Source organism: Rhinatrema bivittatum, chromosome 8 (assembly GCF_901001135.1).
Source record: "Rhinatrema bivittatum chromosome 8, aRhiBiv1.1, whole genome shotgun sequence".
Classification (NCBI taxonomy): Eukaryota; Metazoa; Chordata; class Amphibia; order Gymnophiona; family Rhinatrematidae; genus Rhinatrema; species Rhinatrema bivittatum.
This window is the reverse complement of record NC_042622.1, coordinates 161100456-161117579: the sequence shown is the minus strand read 5'-3', so window position 1 is coordinate 161117579 and position 17124 is coordinate 161100456. Positions and strand designations below refer to the sequence as shown.

Genomic DNA, 17124 nt, shown 5'->3' with positions numbered 1-17124 from the left:
TGCTATTTAGTGTATTATTTTTATGTTTTGTGAACTGCTTTTGGTTGGACTATTTCTAAGAAAGGGAGTATACAAATATAGCATGTTTTATAGATTACATACACTGTTCAAAGTGTGAAGTAGATCAGCAGAAACAGGAATGGCAGGAGCCAGGTATGTTGCTCTAATGCCATGATGTGTAGGGAAGAATTGGGGTGAATCTGGATAATGCTCTTGGTGAGAAGATAGGATTAGTTACCCAGCAGTTTGTTCTAAGCTGCACCACTCTTTCACTGGGCCCATACAAGCCCTAAATCTGCAGGAGAAAAGAATTCTGTGCCAGTTCTGCATTGTACAGTAGTTTGCTCAAGAGTAGCATAGTTCTGTCAGAGAGGAGCCAGGCAAACAAAAAATTGCACATGGTATGAAGGAGACAAAAACAGTAGAGGGTGCAAAAAGTAACAATTTGAAATGTGGTGGGAAAACTGAGCAGTAGGTACAAAATCAGGAATGCACTATGACTTTTCTAATTTACATGCAATTAGTGTTTATGAAGGGGAAGAGTGATATGAGAACGTTTTAAAGCTTAGTTATGGCCTGCATAGCAGATGCGTAATGGCTGGCTGGCTGTTTAGGCAACGAGTTTTTGTGGACGGTTTGATTATTACAAATGAGAAATTACTAATTACCTGATAATTTCCTTTTATCTAATGAAGACAGGTTAATCCACAAATAGTGTTTTATGCACCTCTACCAGCAGATGGAGATGCCACAAAGCTGATGATATGATATATATATATATATATGTATGTATATATATATACATATACATACCCCTGCTCTGACATCAGCCTGCCAGTATTCTTTGCAAAAGCCAACTGTGGACAAATTAACAATACTTGATTATAACCATTAACAGACAAGCACTCAGTAACAGGAAATGCTGACCTCAGCCAAAGAGCATAATATCACTAATCTGAGAGAATGAAATGATACTTACCAGTTATTCCCAGAACTTAGCCACTCAGGAAGATAATAGAACCACAAACCCGCAATCAAGTGTGGGATGGTGAATTAACTTGTCTTCATTAGAAAAAAGGAAATTATCAGGTAAGTAGTAATTTCTCATTTCTCAGCATTCAGGTTAATCCACAACCAGTGGGATGTACCCAAGCTACTCCCGAAAAGAGTAGGAGGTTGCCCACACTCTGACCAACACCGCCCGCGCAAACGCTGCACCCTCCCAGGCCTAAACATCCAGCCGGTAATACCTGGAAAAAGTGCATAAGGAGGATCATGTCGCCACTCAGCAAATTTCGATGGAAGACAATCTAAGCTCCACCCATGACACTGCCTGAGCCCTAGTGGAATCAGCTGTAATCTGCTTAGGTAACGGCTACTCAGCAACCACATACAAGGCCATGATCTCGTTCTTAATTGAGCTGGCTATTATAGCCCGTGATGACAGCTCACCCTCTTTACTCCTAGCATGGAGCACGAACAGCCAGTCAGTCTTCCTAAGAGGTCTTGAAACCTCCAAATACTTCGAGATGTCACATGACATCCAAAGTCCGCAACAAACAATATTCCTTCACATATGTTTCCCTATCCATCATTAACAGGGAAATTGATTGATTCAAGTGAAAGTCCAAAACCACTTTTGGCAAAAAAGATAGAACAGTTTGCAACTGGACTGCCCCCAGAGTCACTTGCAGGAATGGTTCCTGGCAAGAAAGAGTCTGCAGTTCGGAAACTCTACACGAAGAACAAATTGCCACCAGAAAAATCGTTTTCAAGGAGAGGGTATGCAGTGGCTGAAAGGTGGAACTCACCAGAAAATCCGGAACCAGATTAAGGCTCCACAAGGACACCAGGAACCACAAAAGAGAATGAAGATGCTTCACCCCCTTCAAGAACTGGGCCAAATCCGGATGGACTGACAAGGATCCACCATTCACCTAGCCCTGGAAACAAACAATAGCCGCCACCTGTACCTTCAAAGAATCAACCCATCCTGGAAAAAAGTCCAAAATGAGTGGCATCTTAACAAAATGAGAATAACCCCTTGTTTCTCACACTAGGCCTCAAACACTCACCAAACCCAAACATAGGCTAAGGAGGTTGAGAACTTCCAAGCCAAAAGCAAAGTAGAAATCACAGCAGTAGAATATCCACACTTCAACAACTAAGCCCTTTCAAGGGCCATACTGTAAGACAAAATTGAGTTGTATCCTCGAGAAGAATAGGCCCCTGTTGCAACAGCTCTCTTTGGCGTGTAAACCTGAAAGGAGAGCCTGACAATCTGCATACCACAGCTTTCTGGGCCAGTCGAGTGCCACAGTTAGTATAGCTGTGTTTAAAAAAGGAGTGGATAAGTTCTTAGAGGAGAAGTCCATTACCTGCTATTAATTAAGTTGACTTAGAAAATAGCCACTGCTATTACTAGCAACGGTAACATGGAATAGACTTAGTTTTTGGGTACTTGCCAGGTTCTTATGGCCTGGATTGGCCACTGTTGGAAACAGGATGCTGGGCTTGATGGACCCTTGGTCTGACCCAGTATGGCATGTTCTTATGCCTCTTGATCCTTCGAACCAACATGCCCAACAAGGGCTACCGGGGGGGGGAATGCATATAGAATCTTGCCCTTCAGCCATTCCTGCACTAGAGCATCGATGCCCAGAGACTATGGATATCGCCTGTGACTGAAGAAATAAGATACTTTTGCATTAGTGACATCTCTAGCAAGTCTAGATATGATAGTCCTCAACGGCCCACTATGAGCTGGAACACTTTGTCCAACAATTCCCATTCTCCTAGATCCAGACTCTGCTGAGAAAATTGGCTCGCATATTCTTTTCCCACAATGTGGAGGCAAAGATCTCCTGGAGATGCACCTCTGTCCATACCATGAGCTAGTCGATTTCCTGCGACACTTGTTGACTCTTGGTGCCTCCCTGGTGATTGATGTAAGCCACTTGTCATCGCATTGACTGACATCATTCGGACCCCTTGACCCTGCAAGCGGTCGGCGAACCGCAAGCACACCAACTGAATGGCACACACTTCCAGTCGATTGATGCTCCAGAGTGACTCTTCTGCATTCCATTTCCCCTGTGCCATCAGCTCCTGATGGTGAGCCACCACAACTTTGGAGGCTTGCATCCGTCATGAGTTCTAGCCAAGCTGGAGCCTGCAAGGAAACTCCCTTCCTTAGATGGTCCACCTGCAACCACCATTTCAGTTGGATGCCGAGCTCCACCGGTAACTGAAGTTATAGTGCGTAGTCCTGAGACTGTGGACTCCACCAGGCAAGCAGTGTGCACTGAAGAGGACATGTATGGGCCCTTGCCCATGGAACCAACTCCAGGGTAGCCACCATCAAACAGAGGACTGCAGGTAAGACCATACCGTTGGGCGAACTGCTTCTAGCAATAGTCGCAAGTGATCCATCAGCTTCTGAATATGGATCTCTGGCAGAAAAACCCTGCCTTGCTTTGTGTTGAAAAAAACATCCAGCAGCTAGGATGGCTGTAAATTGCTCTTGACCAAGTTCAGCAACCAACCCAGCTCCTGCAGCAAGGAGGTTATCTTGTGCAAGGCCTGAACACTCTCTTCCAAACTTTTGGCCCGAATTAGCTAGAAATCCAGCTGTGGGTGGACCAGAATGCCATCCTTTCTCAACACTGCTGTTACCACCACCCTGACCTTGGAGAAGATTCTGGGAGCGGTGGCCAAACCGAAGGGGAGTGCTCAAAACTGATAATGTCGCCCTAAAATGGTGAACTGCAGAAATCGTGATGCTCCAGACGAATAGTAAAATGTAGGTATGCCTCTGACAAATCCAGAGACATAAGAAACTCCCCCGCCTGTACTGCCATTATCACCAAGCGTATTGTTTCCATGTGAAAAGAGTCCCTCACAAATGGCGATTGACTCCCTTCAAGTCCAGGATGGACCAAAAAGAACCCTCTTTCTTGGGCACAATGAAATAAATGGAATTATGGCCCATATTTTCTTGTGAGTTGGGCAGTACAATCATGGCCCGTAAGCTCAGGAGCCTCGACAACATACACTCCACTGCCTACTTCTTTTGCAGGGAGCTGCAGAGAGACTCCATGAAGATGTCCTGAGGAATGTTGAGAAATTCCAGAGCATAGCCATTCCTTATCACATCCAGAACCTAGTGATCTGACCCACATCGAGATAAAACAGAGATAGATGACCCCCTATCTTCTGCTTCGGGAGATGGGTCGGTACACTTTCATTGAGGGGGTTGGCAGGCACCGCGCCCCATCTGGGCTGAAAGGACTGAGACCTACCCAAAGGTCTAGCCCTCTGCGAAGCCGTTCCTCTGTAGGGTCAAAAATGTCTGAAACCCCTAGTATGGCCTTGCCTGCTTCTTATCTTCTGGCAACCAAGTAACCTGGGACTTACCACACTTATCAGTAATTTTTTACAAATTACTCCCAAATAAGAGTGATCCTTTAAAAGGTAATTTCATAAGATTAGACTTTGAAATTGCATTGGCCAACCAATTCCATAACAGCAGCTGCCGTCTGGCTGCTATCACCAAAGCCACAAAGTATGGACTAAGTTGCAGCCCGCATTCACCAAAATGGTGGCTGCCGGTTCCATCACTGCCCTGGAATTCAAACCAGTCTTATCGACCTCCTGAGATAGAAGCAAGCAGGTGTGAGCCACCAAGGAGCAGCAAGAAGCTATTTGCAAATTCATTGCCACTGCTTGAAAGGCCTGCTTAAGGATAGCCTCAATTCTCTTATCCTGAGCATCCACAACTCTCTCACCACCAGGGGGGTACAGATATTCCAAGGCTCACTCCCCTTTAAAATTAGCTTCCAGCATTCCCCTTTCAAGATCAACCAACTCTTGAATAGCATCCATAACAGGGAAGAAACAAGATGCTTTACACAAAGTAACCAAAATAGGATTTTTCTTTGGCTCAGACATAGGATCAGTACCTGGTACTCCCAGCATCTTCGGTGTCTGAGAAATTAGCGCCTGCAACTCATCAGTCTGAAAGAAGTGCAACATTGTTCTATAAGGTTCTAACCCCAGCAGAATTTCCCTATCCTCCAGGGAGTAGGGATCTTCCTCATCTATGCCATCTGGGTCCCCATCAATGTGACCCACCACAGGCCGAGATGCCTTCCAGTGTTTACCTGCAGCACCAGCTTTCTGGGATTCCGCAGTCTATGATCCTGAACTTTCGGGTTTAGCTGGCTCTGCTCATTGTGCCTGTAGAAAGGACTGCAGTCCTTGAAAAAATTCCACCCAAGAGAAGGTGGAAGGGTCCATACCAAAACCAGGGGTTGTCTGTCTGGCGCCCACTAAGTTGCCCTCCCCTGCTGATGAACCAGTTAGGGGAGTCTCAAAACCAGGTGCAACTTCTCCAGTTCCCTTCCTGCAACCTGCTGGGAAGGGTGAGCTCAGCAAAATCAGTTGGAGACAACTCATGCTGAGCCGCCAAGTAGCACTGACAAAGACAGAGGGAACCCCCGGTTGTGATGCCCGAATATGGCAAGCCATTCAAAAAACAAGGCACTTAGGCTGCTTTGCTGCCGGCACCATGGAAAAAAGGGACATCCAGAGGGAGCACGCTCAACAACACAAGTCCTGAACAACTGTGCATCCAACTGTGCATCCATGCCTGGCAATCCCGGACAGGATGCCCAAAAAACAAACACCCAGTTATAGGGCGTATATATATGCCCAAATATGGACATCCAGCCACATAGTCCAGATGGCCGCTCAGCTTGGATGTATAGGCGAGAACCGATGTCGGGCTCTGCTTTCGTGGGCGACTTGTGCAGAAAAAAGCGTGCGAATGCCATCGCAGCCTGCCACATGGCATCCCACTGAAGCCTGAGAGTGGAGCCTAACCCAAATGGCTGCTCAACCTGCCAAACTACCATGACTCCCCAAATCTCCCACGGAAACGGGAATGCACGTTTGATCGGCATGCTGAGGCTCGGATACCAGAAACAGAAGAGGGATCCCTAAATCTTTCTTCTTAGTCTCTCTTTTTTTTTTAACTCTTTACTTCAGCTCAGCCCATCCCAGCCGAGTATAGAGCTGGAACTGGCTACCAGAGCGAGGCAGTCGACTGAGTGAGGGATCACCAGATATCACCTCAGGAGAACTTAACTGAAGGAGGGATCATAATATATCACATCAGGAGAAGCAGTATGTGTTAATTCTATTTCTCCTTTTTTTTTTGTTTTTTTAAACAAGCAATGCCCAATAGGGAGATGCATATTCACAATCTCCTGGAGATGGAGAATACTGGCAGCCTGATGTCAGAGTGGGGGTATATATACCGTGACATCAGCTTTGCTCCATTTCCATCTGCTGGTAGAGGTGCATAACCATCTGTTTGTGGATTAATCTGTCTGAATGCTGAGAAAGCTTAGTGGTATGGGGAAGAGAGGTTTGCTGGGTATTGGATGAAATAGGGGAAGTTGTATGCTCATCTACTTAGGATGATAGAGAACCAAAGAGGAAGACAAAAATAAAAACCTGATTTGGATTTGTAGTGAATCTGTAAACAGTCAAATTTTGATGTCTGGCAGCTGGGACATTTTCGTGCAGGGATACAGTATAGCTAGTCTGGGCCATGATGCCACTATGGGAAGGATGCTCTGCTTCTACAGCCCAGAAGGGAAAACAGAAAGAGAGGGGTTAGATTAGGGAGCAGAGCAGATCTTCTTTGGTCAGTTCTCTCCAAATTCCTCTCCTCCATTTCTTATAAACCAAGAAAGAGGGGTCTGGATTAGGAAGCAGTGTGTACTCCAGTCTGGCCCACTTGTAGGCTGTCTGGTAAGGGAGGGACTGGAGCAGGAAGCTGAGGACTGTTCTCTGCTGCAGAGTGAGGTTCTTTGTACAAGCTCGGTGTGCCTAAAATGAAGGGAAGCATTCTGGGGTTGGGGTTAGAGGAGAGCATGCTGAGATCATGCCTGGGGAGGGGGAAGGAATGGGAGGGAGTTGAAGCATACAGGCTCCTTCCTCCCTGGATCCAACTGAATATCAGGGTGATCACAACTCAAAAGTTGCTAGGTGTTGCATGTGCAGCAGAGTGGTAACTGGGGGGAGAAGGGTTGCTGTTTCAGATTATACATAAACATCATGCACTGGAAATGTAGCTTGGGCTGGCAATGTTGATTCTGTTCATGAAAAAAAAAAAAAGAGATTGGATTAGAAAATTAACCAGCTCTGAAGAAACCTTCAGCTATTAACCCTGTAGTAAGGTTACTGTGTGAATCCTGGATATTGGTTCTGTTATGGAAGGCTTCCTATATAGCGTGATTTTGGCAGAGTGCATTACAATAAAATCTAGAACCTAATTAGTTAAATAAAAAATACTGTATTTCCTAGTGTGTAGCCAAATGGACTCAGGTCCAATGGGTTATGCTCCCCTGCCAGCAGATGGAGATGGAGTCAAGTTGCAAAGCTGATGTCATAGTACCTATACCCCTGCAGTGACCTCAGCCCTCCAGTATTCTCAGTCTCCAGCAGATGGTGGATGTACCTCTCCCTATGGCGATTGTTGTTCTTTTTGTAAGGAGAAATTTTACATTTTAAATTGGAGAAAATTGAGCCCTGCTCTCCTGCGGTGATACCTAAAGATCCCTCCCCCAGTTGAGAATTCCTGAGGCGATTTCCAAGATTCCTCAGAGGTGTGCCTTGATCTGGTAGCCAGTTCCTGGCATGGGCTTTGCTGCTTAGGCAGCTGAAAGGCAGCAGATGAAGGAAGCCAACTGTGGCGGTGATAGCCAAAATCCTCTCCCCCCACAGCTGGAGATCGTCTCTGTACTCAGTTGGTAAGCGCTGAGCCCAGGTAAGTTAAAAAAAAAAAAAAGATGATTTACTTTCGATTAAGAGACGATTAGAAAGAGTTTTCAGTAGGTCTCCCCCCAGTCTCCGTGCTCGTTGGAGTAAGGAGTATTGGGCTTCTAAGCCCGTTGGAGTAAGGAGGATTGGGCTTCTAAGCGGGTTGGAGTAAGGAGGATTGGGCTTCTAAGCGGGTTGGAGTAAGGAGGATTGGGCTTCTAAGCGGGTTGAGCAGCCCCCAGTGGGCTAGGTCCTGCTATAGGCTTGGACAGCCCACCGCATGGTAGGCCACAGCAGCGTCATCTTGCGCATGTTTCCTTTGTATGCTGTATTGCCCTCCATAGGATGTCAGTGCGCACAGTATGTCAGAGCTGCATATGCGCGCAATCTCGGAAGCATTCCTGCGCGCACAACTTCGAAAGCGAGCGATACAGGAAGGTTGTGCATGTGCCTCGCTGTGCCTAGAAACTCGCAAATTGTGCACATACATTTTTAAGCGCGAACCAACTGAATGGACAGCCACTGCCGCCAATGGCACTGGCAATCAAGAAACCTAAGTGCCTTGCTCTCTGCATTGCTTGTCATATTAGGTTTCACAGCCCGACCTGGACTCCAACTTATGTCATGACTGTGAGGAAGCCCAAGGAGAGTTAGCCTTCTCGGACTTTGCTAAGCTAGGCTCCGCCTATTCAGATGATGGGTTGATCACAGCCTTAACAGGCAGTACACCAGATCTGAGTACATCCTTGACTGGGTCCTCTGTGGGAGAGGGAAATTCAACTGTGCCCACCCCAGTACCAGGCATGGATCTGGCTGTCTTCTCTTGGGTGGAGTTTTTTCAGGGACTACAAGTGGATGCACTGGTCTGTGCCGTCTCTAAGCGAACAACTATCCCAGTAGAGAGAGGAGCGGCCTTAAAGGATGCACATGATAGATGGACTGAGTCTATCCTTAAACCTTTGACGCAATAAAAATGACCTTACAGATTGCTGTAAGGTTCCAAGCCAGGGGGAGTTTCCCCATCTTCCAAGGAATCTGGGTCCCTACCAGGGATACCCTTGGTAAGGCGAGGTATGCCTTGGGTTTTGCTGGTAGGAATGGGAGCGGGAGGGGTCACTGGCTGAGGTTCCATCTGGACAGGGGCCAGAGAGGCAGCAGACCGCCTGTACAAAGGCTCCAACGGGAGTAGGAATGATGTCAGTATGGCATGCAGATTGCTTCTTGTTGCACTCTGGTGATTTGTTCATGTCTACTTATCTCACAGGAGGTGGATGACTTGGGATCAATTCTAGAGTTGTTATGGAACCGCCTTTTTAGCAGATGCAGGCTCTGTTTTAGTTCGTACTTCGGCCAGAGGAGTGGCTTCAGTGTTGGCAGCCAGATGACAGCTGTGGCTGAGGAATTAATCAGCTGATGCAACCTCCAAAGCTAATCTTATGAAGATGCCCTTTAAAGGATCACTCCGATTCGGGAGTGAGCTGCAAAAGCTGGCCAGTAAATGGGGCAAATCTCCAGTTCCCCGGTTACCAGAAAATAAGAGAAAGCAGTTACAGCACCCCTCATCTATGAGGGTTGTTCCAGGGGTTCCCAGCATTTTTGCCCCTACAGAAATTTTACATTTCAGAGGTCTCAACCCCGTGGGAGGTCTCAGTCCTTTTGTACCCAACAGCCCAAGAGAGGGGCAGGTTCTGGTTCAGGCTCGTCCTAAACCCCCCAATAAAATGTTATCGATCCACCTTCAGGACGAGGAGATAGGGGGTCATCTGTCTCTCTTTTTTTTTACCAATGGTGGATTGAGATCACTTTGGACAAATGAACAGATGGACTCAGCTTCCTGCCCTCGGCTGCCCAAGAACTGTGCCACAGGTCCTCCCGTGGAGTGGGCCTCGATTCCAAGGGATCATGGATAAGTGGTCAACCAATCCCTAGATTAAGGTACCTATATTCTTACTGAAGTTCAGTGTTTAGGGTTGGCTGAGTACAGTTACGGTTATCTGTTTTTAATCATATTTTTAACCTTATTTTTAATCAAGTCCTTTCCCTAGTATGTCCATAGTAGCTTTTAAAGAGAATACTGGAGAGCTGAAGTGTATATGTACTGTGACATCAGCTTTGCAACCTGACTCCGTCTCCATCTGCTGGCAGGGAAGCATAACCCATTGGTCCTGAGTCCATCTGTCTATACTAAGGAAAACGAAATTATCAGGTAAGTAATTTCTCCAATTCAATGGAAGCAAAAATGGCTTGCCATCATTATGGCTTAAAGGAACATGCTCCCTCTTCAACCCCTACTGTAGTTAGGTGGAGGTTAAGAATCACATCCATACAATTCTAAAGTTAACTTTTTTAGGACCAGGTCACACTTGTGTCTACTTATGTTATAAAGAATAATAGTTTACATGTTTTTTTTGACAGGGTTTATTTAAAATATAGCAAGTTTCCCAGTTTGTGGTGTCATGTAGAGTACAGGGTGCACTTTTTCATTTAGCAAATTGATTGGTTACTAGCCATAAGAGTTGCAGTAGTCCAGGCTTGCGATAAGTGGTCTTGGTTAAGCAGAAATTGATGACTGCAAAAATTGTGGAGTTGTCTCTTGAGATGGTAGAAAATGTGGGATTGAAAAAGTGAAAGATCAAAAATGATGCATAACTTAGAAGTGTTAGAGAGAGAGGAGAAATGTTAGAGGGGAGTGAGAATGGGCCAATGGGGAATGCAGGAAAATACAGAAATGTGGTCTTATCTATTGGTACCACATGCTCATGCTGCAGGAGTCATATTGCAGAATAGAGCTTAGCCGCACAAGTGTTTGAACCATGTGAATTTGTAGCTGCTGTGGCAAGAAAGCAGGACTAGGTTGGAGCTACCAAATGACTCAATACAAGGAGGGAGATTTTAGGCCAGTCCTGGATTACTGACAATGACATCATGAAAAGAGCAATTGGCCCATCCAGTCTGCCCCAGCTGGATTCATTCTGGTACCCTATAGCACAGATTGCAAATGGAAGAAGCAGAGAGTACACTCGGGCCAATGCAAAAAGTTGAGCATGAAACCTGTGTGCTGAAAATCAGTGCAGTTTTCTACTGCACAAGCTGATTTTTTTTAACTCGCAATGCAGTATGCTACTGTTATGCAGAAGTTAAATGTGCACACACACAAAGAAATCTCTTGGGTCACGAAATTCCATCGGGCCTCAAAGCGCATTCAACTAGGGCACAGGCAGCCTCTTGGGCGGAATGTCAGTTAGTGTCTTCCCCAAGAGATTTGTAGGGCCGCTCTGTGGTCCTCGCTTCATACATTCACGACATTATCTGCTGGACATTTGCATGCAGGAGGAGGTGAGCTTCAGTGAAAATGTGTTGAGAGCGGGTCTTTCAGGTTCCTGCCCGGTGCAGGGGTGCTTGGGTACATCCCACTTGTCTGGACTGATCTGGGTATGAACAGGAAAGGAAAATTGGTTCTTACCTGCTAACTTTTCTTCCTGTAATACCACAGATCAGTCCAGAGACCCTCCCCTGTGTACTGCCGAAAGACTGATTTGAGGTTGAGCATTTTGTTTTGTCTGATTGTTGCCCTTTTTTGGATTCTGCAAGCCTCCAGTCAAGGATCTGTTTGGTTTTTTTGTTCAAACTCAGTTTTTTTATCTGGTCGTCCTGGAAAGGGGATTGGTGTCTACTCTCTGGCTTGGGTACAGGTCAATACTGAGAGAGCGCAGGTGGCACTCTCAGTTATGTAGCAGTGCCTCAGAGTTTTGTTCTCTGCCTCCATCTGCTGGTAGGGATGCAAAACCCACTTGTCTGAACTGATCGGTATTACCTGCTAATCCTAGAAATCCTAGCCTTAGAGGCTTTCTCTCCTTTCTTCACGCCACCAAATAACACAAAGCAATGATCCGACCACCGAAAACCATGTCTCCAGAACCACCCGTCGCTGCCAATCTTGGCCTTTTGGACGAGACTGGATCTCTTCTCCCCTTGCCAGGAAGGCTCTATGTAAAAGCAGGACAAACTCTAGAGAGAACTCCTCCAGATCATCGGCCCCCTGCACCATGAGACAGTCCTCTGAGTTTGCACCCCCTCCCTGGCCGGCTGGACCTCCCTGGTCATGATCCCCTGCAGGCACGGGTGAAAGGGAAGCCCCCCGCACCACTGCCGTGAAATCTGAGGATTGTGAGGCCCTCACACCTCCCACAGATGCTCTCTGCACCCCAGAAATCAAGCCAGGCCAACAAATGTCTGCAGGCCCTGCACGCCGCCATGTGTGGATTCACCACCATGAGCCACACGGTCGACAGCGCAACGTGGGCTGAACATACCATCCCACAGTAGGCCGCACCACGTGAGCACTCCACTAGGTTGCGCGATTGCAAGCGGCGTGCGGGAAATTGCGACGGCCAGGGCGATGCATACCAAGACCTTGTTGCACACCACAGGATTTTTCCCGCCAGGGAAATGACGACTAACATGGCCCTCTCCAACCCCTGCCGGCTCCAGCAGCTTCCGCTTGCCGACCGTCCCAGTCACTGCACTGCCGACCAATTCTCCTGTTTTCCTGTTTCTTTTAAAACTTTTTTTTATATTAAACTTAATTGAAAAGAACAAAAAGGATGCTTCCCTTGAGAGAGACAGTGAGTGGCAGGAGGGGATTTGGAGACAAAGAGCCAGTCTCCTGGCTATCAAGGTTTCCGGAACACAGTGGGCCACTGCAGTCAGGAACCCCCCCCCCAGCTCAGCCCGAGAGATGGCCCACAAAGGAACCTAGCAACTCGGGGAGTTACTCTAACTTCTTATCTCCAAAATGTCAATTCTGAGTCAGAACTTCAGGTTATCACATCTACCATCTGCTGGAGACAAAAGAAATACTGAGGGACTGGCAGGTGGCACTCTCGGTTATGTAGCAGCGCCTCAAAGTTTTGTTTCCTGCTGCCATCTGCTGGTAGGGATGCAAAACCCACTTGTCTGGACATGAACAGGAATGAATGCTCGAACTTCAATTAAAATGTTTGCTTTGCACACGCTGAACTCATGGGAGGAGGAGGGAACGACTCTAAGCCTGTTAAACAAATGAAAAACATCATAAAGAAATGGGAAGGAAGGATTTCATCTTGGAGGAGAGGGGCAGCGGCTGAGTGGTCATCTCTCAGCTGCAGGAGCAGAGGTGGCCTAAACCCCTGGAAGGCGGCAGAAGTCGGAGAGGGAGAGAGCGCCATGGCCTGAGAAGAGGAGGCCCGTCCACCGCCAGAAAGTGTCATTCCTCAGTAGCTTCGCCCATGCCAGAGAGAGAGGGAGAGAAAAAGCCACCGGGCGTGAGCACTGCAAGTCTGGCGCGTCAGTGACGTCAGTAACGCGACCAGGAAAAGAAACCCGCGCGAGACAAAGTACAGAGCCGCTGACTGGAAAGGGAGGGGCCGGACCCAGAACCGGCGATAGTGACAGGAGAGACCGGATCCGGATCCAGAACCAGGTTTGGCGCTGGTGACAGGAGAAGCCGGGGTCAGAACGGAGATTGGTAAAAAGGGCAGGCCGGACCGTTTGGAAACTTCGATTTGGGGTTATCAAAGCGGCAGCCGCCACCACCACATGGATCGGAACACTGGACACGCACGGGTTCCTTCTCTGGAGGTACAAATAGGCGCAGTCCCCGAGAGAGAGGAGGGGGGCGTCTGGGTCCTTTTACCAGGGAAAGAGGCGGCTGTTTGCCTCTGTTTGTGACGCCCTTCTCCAGATGTGTCTCTCAGCCTCTTTCCTTGTCAGATTCAAATTTTCCTCTCCTTCAGTTTGCACGTTTGGTCGCGGCATCTAAAAAAAACCAAACCCAAACACCTAGCAGAACTAGAAAAGGTGCGGAGAAGGGCGACAAACGGTAAAGGAGATGAAACCGCTCCCCTACAGGGAAAGATGTTAGGACTCCTCAGTTTGGAGAAGAGACTTCTGAGAGATGATATGATAATAGTCTATAAAATCACGAGTTGGGTGGAATGGGTAAATAGGGAATGGTTATTTACTTTTTAAAATTTTATTTGATTTGGATTTAAGTCACACCTTATCACTGGTAGCCCAAACAAGTTACATTCAATTACTGTAGGTCAGTGGTTCCCAGCCTAGGGTCCATAAGACCATCTCAGGGATCCACCACAAGGGAGGCAATTGCTGAGAATTAGAGCAGGCTGGCTAATTCCACTGCTTGATCCCATGCCGAGGAGAGGAAAATTGCAGCCTTAAGAAGCCCAGACTCCCATGGATAGGAGGCAGGGATGGGTGCACTTGATTGCTACCACAAGGAGTTTGAAGTTGCATGGAGAGGAGGGGACACCTGCTGCCCCTAGCACCAACAGCTGCTGCTCCAGGCATTCAGAGACAGCAACAAACAGTATAATGACCCTGAGGAGCATTTCTGGACAACCCTAGGTGTTCTGTGACTGTCCTGCTGGTCTGATAGTGAGGGAAAAGAGCTGTGCTGAGAGAGTAGTATGGCCATGGTTGGGGTAGGAGGGAAGTGGCCATACTGGGATCAACACTCAGAAAGGGACAGAGAAGGGAGTCATAGAGAGGGGGAGAGCATAGAAGTGAAATCATTTGGAAAGGGCCTTAAGAAGGAAGAGGACATGGGAAGTGCTATAAGCTGCTTGGCATCTTATAGGATGTCTTACCCATGCTACTGCTACCTGTTTTACTGAGATGCTTGTATTTATATGAGCACCTTGAAAATATTGCTACAACTTATTATTGGGCTGAGATCTTTATATTTGTACCTAATCAGCCTTGTGTTGATTTTACTGAGGTGTATCCTTAGTCCTATTGTTGACTTCTTTCAATTTAAGTCCTAACTGAAGTCTCCTTCAGACTGCATGTTACCTTGCAAATATGTTGTACCCAACCTTGGGTGAATTTCTTATTCAACAACATGGGTAATAAATGTAAATACATAAACACTTGGGATGAAGCCATGGAGAAAGAGAGGAGGAGGAAAAGGAACATTAAAGGGTCCACAAGGAGAAGAGGACAGGAGCAAGGCATTTGAGAAGGGGCCATGGGGGAAGAAAGGAGGGAAGGCCCTTGGAAATGGGCCATGGGGGAAGGGCAGTAGGTACCCAAGGAAGGGTCATGAGGGGATGACCAGGGAAGGGGGGACACAGGAAGGAGAGGACAGAAGGGGGAATGCATTAAAGAAGGGGCCATGGGTGGGAACAATCAATGTAGGAGGGAGGGCGTGGAGAGGACAGAGAACAGAAGGGTAAATACTCAGGAGGGGGTTACATGATGAATGCAAGAGGGACAAAACTATAGATGGGGCTGCAGGGAGGACTGAGCAGGAGGGAGAGCACTTAGGAAGGAGTCACACGACAAAGGCAAGAGGGACAGAACCATACAAGGAGGTGCAGGGAGGAGAGAGCAGGAGGGAGGGCACTTAGGATGGGTCTATAGGTGGAGGGAAGGCACTTGGGAGGTGAGGAATGACACTAATGAAGGGGCTATAAAGGGAGGGCAGGAAGAAGAGCACAGTTTATATCAGAAAGTGTTCCTTGTTTAATATTAAATGGTATACATTACAAATGATTCTGAAGTGCATATTATTTTTTGTCACATCAATCAGTTTTCTGTATGGCATTTAACTGCATGTGAAAATTTAAAGATATGCATATGGCGATCCATGAAAGTTTTGGAGGTTGAAAAGGATTCCATGCTTCCCGAAAGGTTGGGAACCCCTGCTGTAGGTATTTCTCTGTCCCTAGAAGGCTTACAATATAAGTACTAGGTCTAGGGAACACTATGAAGCTAATAAGTATTCTGATACAGACCACACACTATTCTGGTCGCCCTTCTCTGGCCCACCTCCATCCTGTCTCTAATCTTTTTGAGATACGGTCTCCAGAACTGAACACAGTACTCCAGGTGAGGCCTCACCAAGGACCTTAGTCACTGCCTTGTCATATTGCTTTGCTGCCTTCAGATCATCAGATACTATCACCCCAAGGTCCCTCTCCCAGTCTGTCCACATTAGTTGTTCATCTCCCTTCACATCCAGCTCTTTTGGATTACCGCATCCTGGATGCATGACTCTGCACTTCTTGGCATTGAATCCCTGCTGCCAAATCTTCAACCACTCTTTAAGCGTTCTTAAATCATTTTTCATTCTCTGTATTCCTTCAGGCATGTCCACCATGTTGCAGATCTTAGTATCATCTGCAAATATACAACTTTACCTTCTATCCCTTCTACAAGTCAATCACAAAGATATTGAACAGAACTGGATTCAAAACCGAGCCCTGTGGCACTCCACTTCTTTCTTCAGAGTAGATTCCATTTACCAATACACGCTGTCTCCTGTCAGTCAATCAGTTTTTAATCCACTCCATCACCTTGACATCCACTCCCAAAATTTCTCATTTTATTCACAAGCCTCCTATGTGGGACTGTATCAAAAGCTTTGCTGAAATCCACAACTTACGGGGGATCAAAGATGGCTGCCTACTGAGAGACTGGGCTGGAGCTCTCTCCCTGTTTATCTGTTTTCCTTTTCCTCGATGCCGCATACTAAGAGGAAAGCCAAATTGAAGGAGCTGGTCCAGGCTTCTCCTTCGGGCTCTCTTCAGCCTCGGGTTGAGAGCTTCTTTGCGCCGACGACTGCTCTTGTGGATGCCGGCAGTGAACGAACACCGACGTCGCAGGCCGATGAAACTTATTTTAAGTCCTGCCACGCCATCCCCTCCTTTCTGCAGGGTGCTTGAGATGGTGGAGCCAAGACCGGTATGTCCCGCGATTGAACGGGAGATCCTGATGCCTGGGGGCACCGCTGCTATGGCCACTGCTGATTTTTCTCTTGCGGTTTTGTCATAGGGATAGGAAAGAAGATACTTTTCTACCCTCCCCCCGTTCATGGGACAGCTCTTGATGCTCCCTTGATGCAATCTTCCTTCCTTTCTCCTGGAGAGTATTTGGTTGTTAATAACATTCTTTTGAGCGATAGTGGCAAGGATTCCAGGTTCAGTTTGGCTCCTAAGGTAACTTTAACTAAACCCCCTGTTATTTCATTAGATGTTGTCTGGAATGCTTTAGCGTCCTTGGAAGCTGCTATTTCTTCTTTAACAAAAATTTCCTTGGATACAAATCGGCATGTTTCAGCTATCCATAAACTGGTTTTGTTATACGGAGGGGAGGGGGGAGAGAATTGGCGTGCTGGAGTCATGACTGTCTACAGTAGAAAAAACACAAAATGGTTTGGTTCAATCTGACTTAATTTATTCTAAGAAACTTGAGAACATTATAGAAACATTGAAACATAGAAATGACGGCAGA

General features: G+C 47.0%; 1 protein-coding gene across 5 annotated transcripts in view; it reads left to right on the top strand.

Moving 5' to 3' along the window:
- Positions 1 to 12868: 12868 nt before the first annotated feature.
- INPP5K (inositol polyphosphate-5-phosphatase K) overlaps positions 12869 to 17124 on the top strand; it is a 129860-nt gene continuing 125604 nt past the window's right edge. For 4 of the 5 annotated variants that reach the window (XM_029612979.1, XM_029612976.1, XM_029612978.1 and 1 more), the window contains exon 1: positions 12869 to 13449. Coding sequence is in view for 1 of the 5 variants with exons in the window: in XM_029612976.1 (XP_029468836.1) it covers positions 13408 to 13449 (42 nt within the window). In the remaining 4 variants the exon portion in view is untranslated. The remainder of the gene's footprint in view (positions 13450 to 17124) is intronic. The other variant, XM_029612977.1, reaches the window with a different exon arrangement.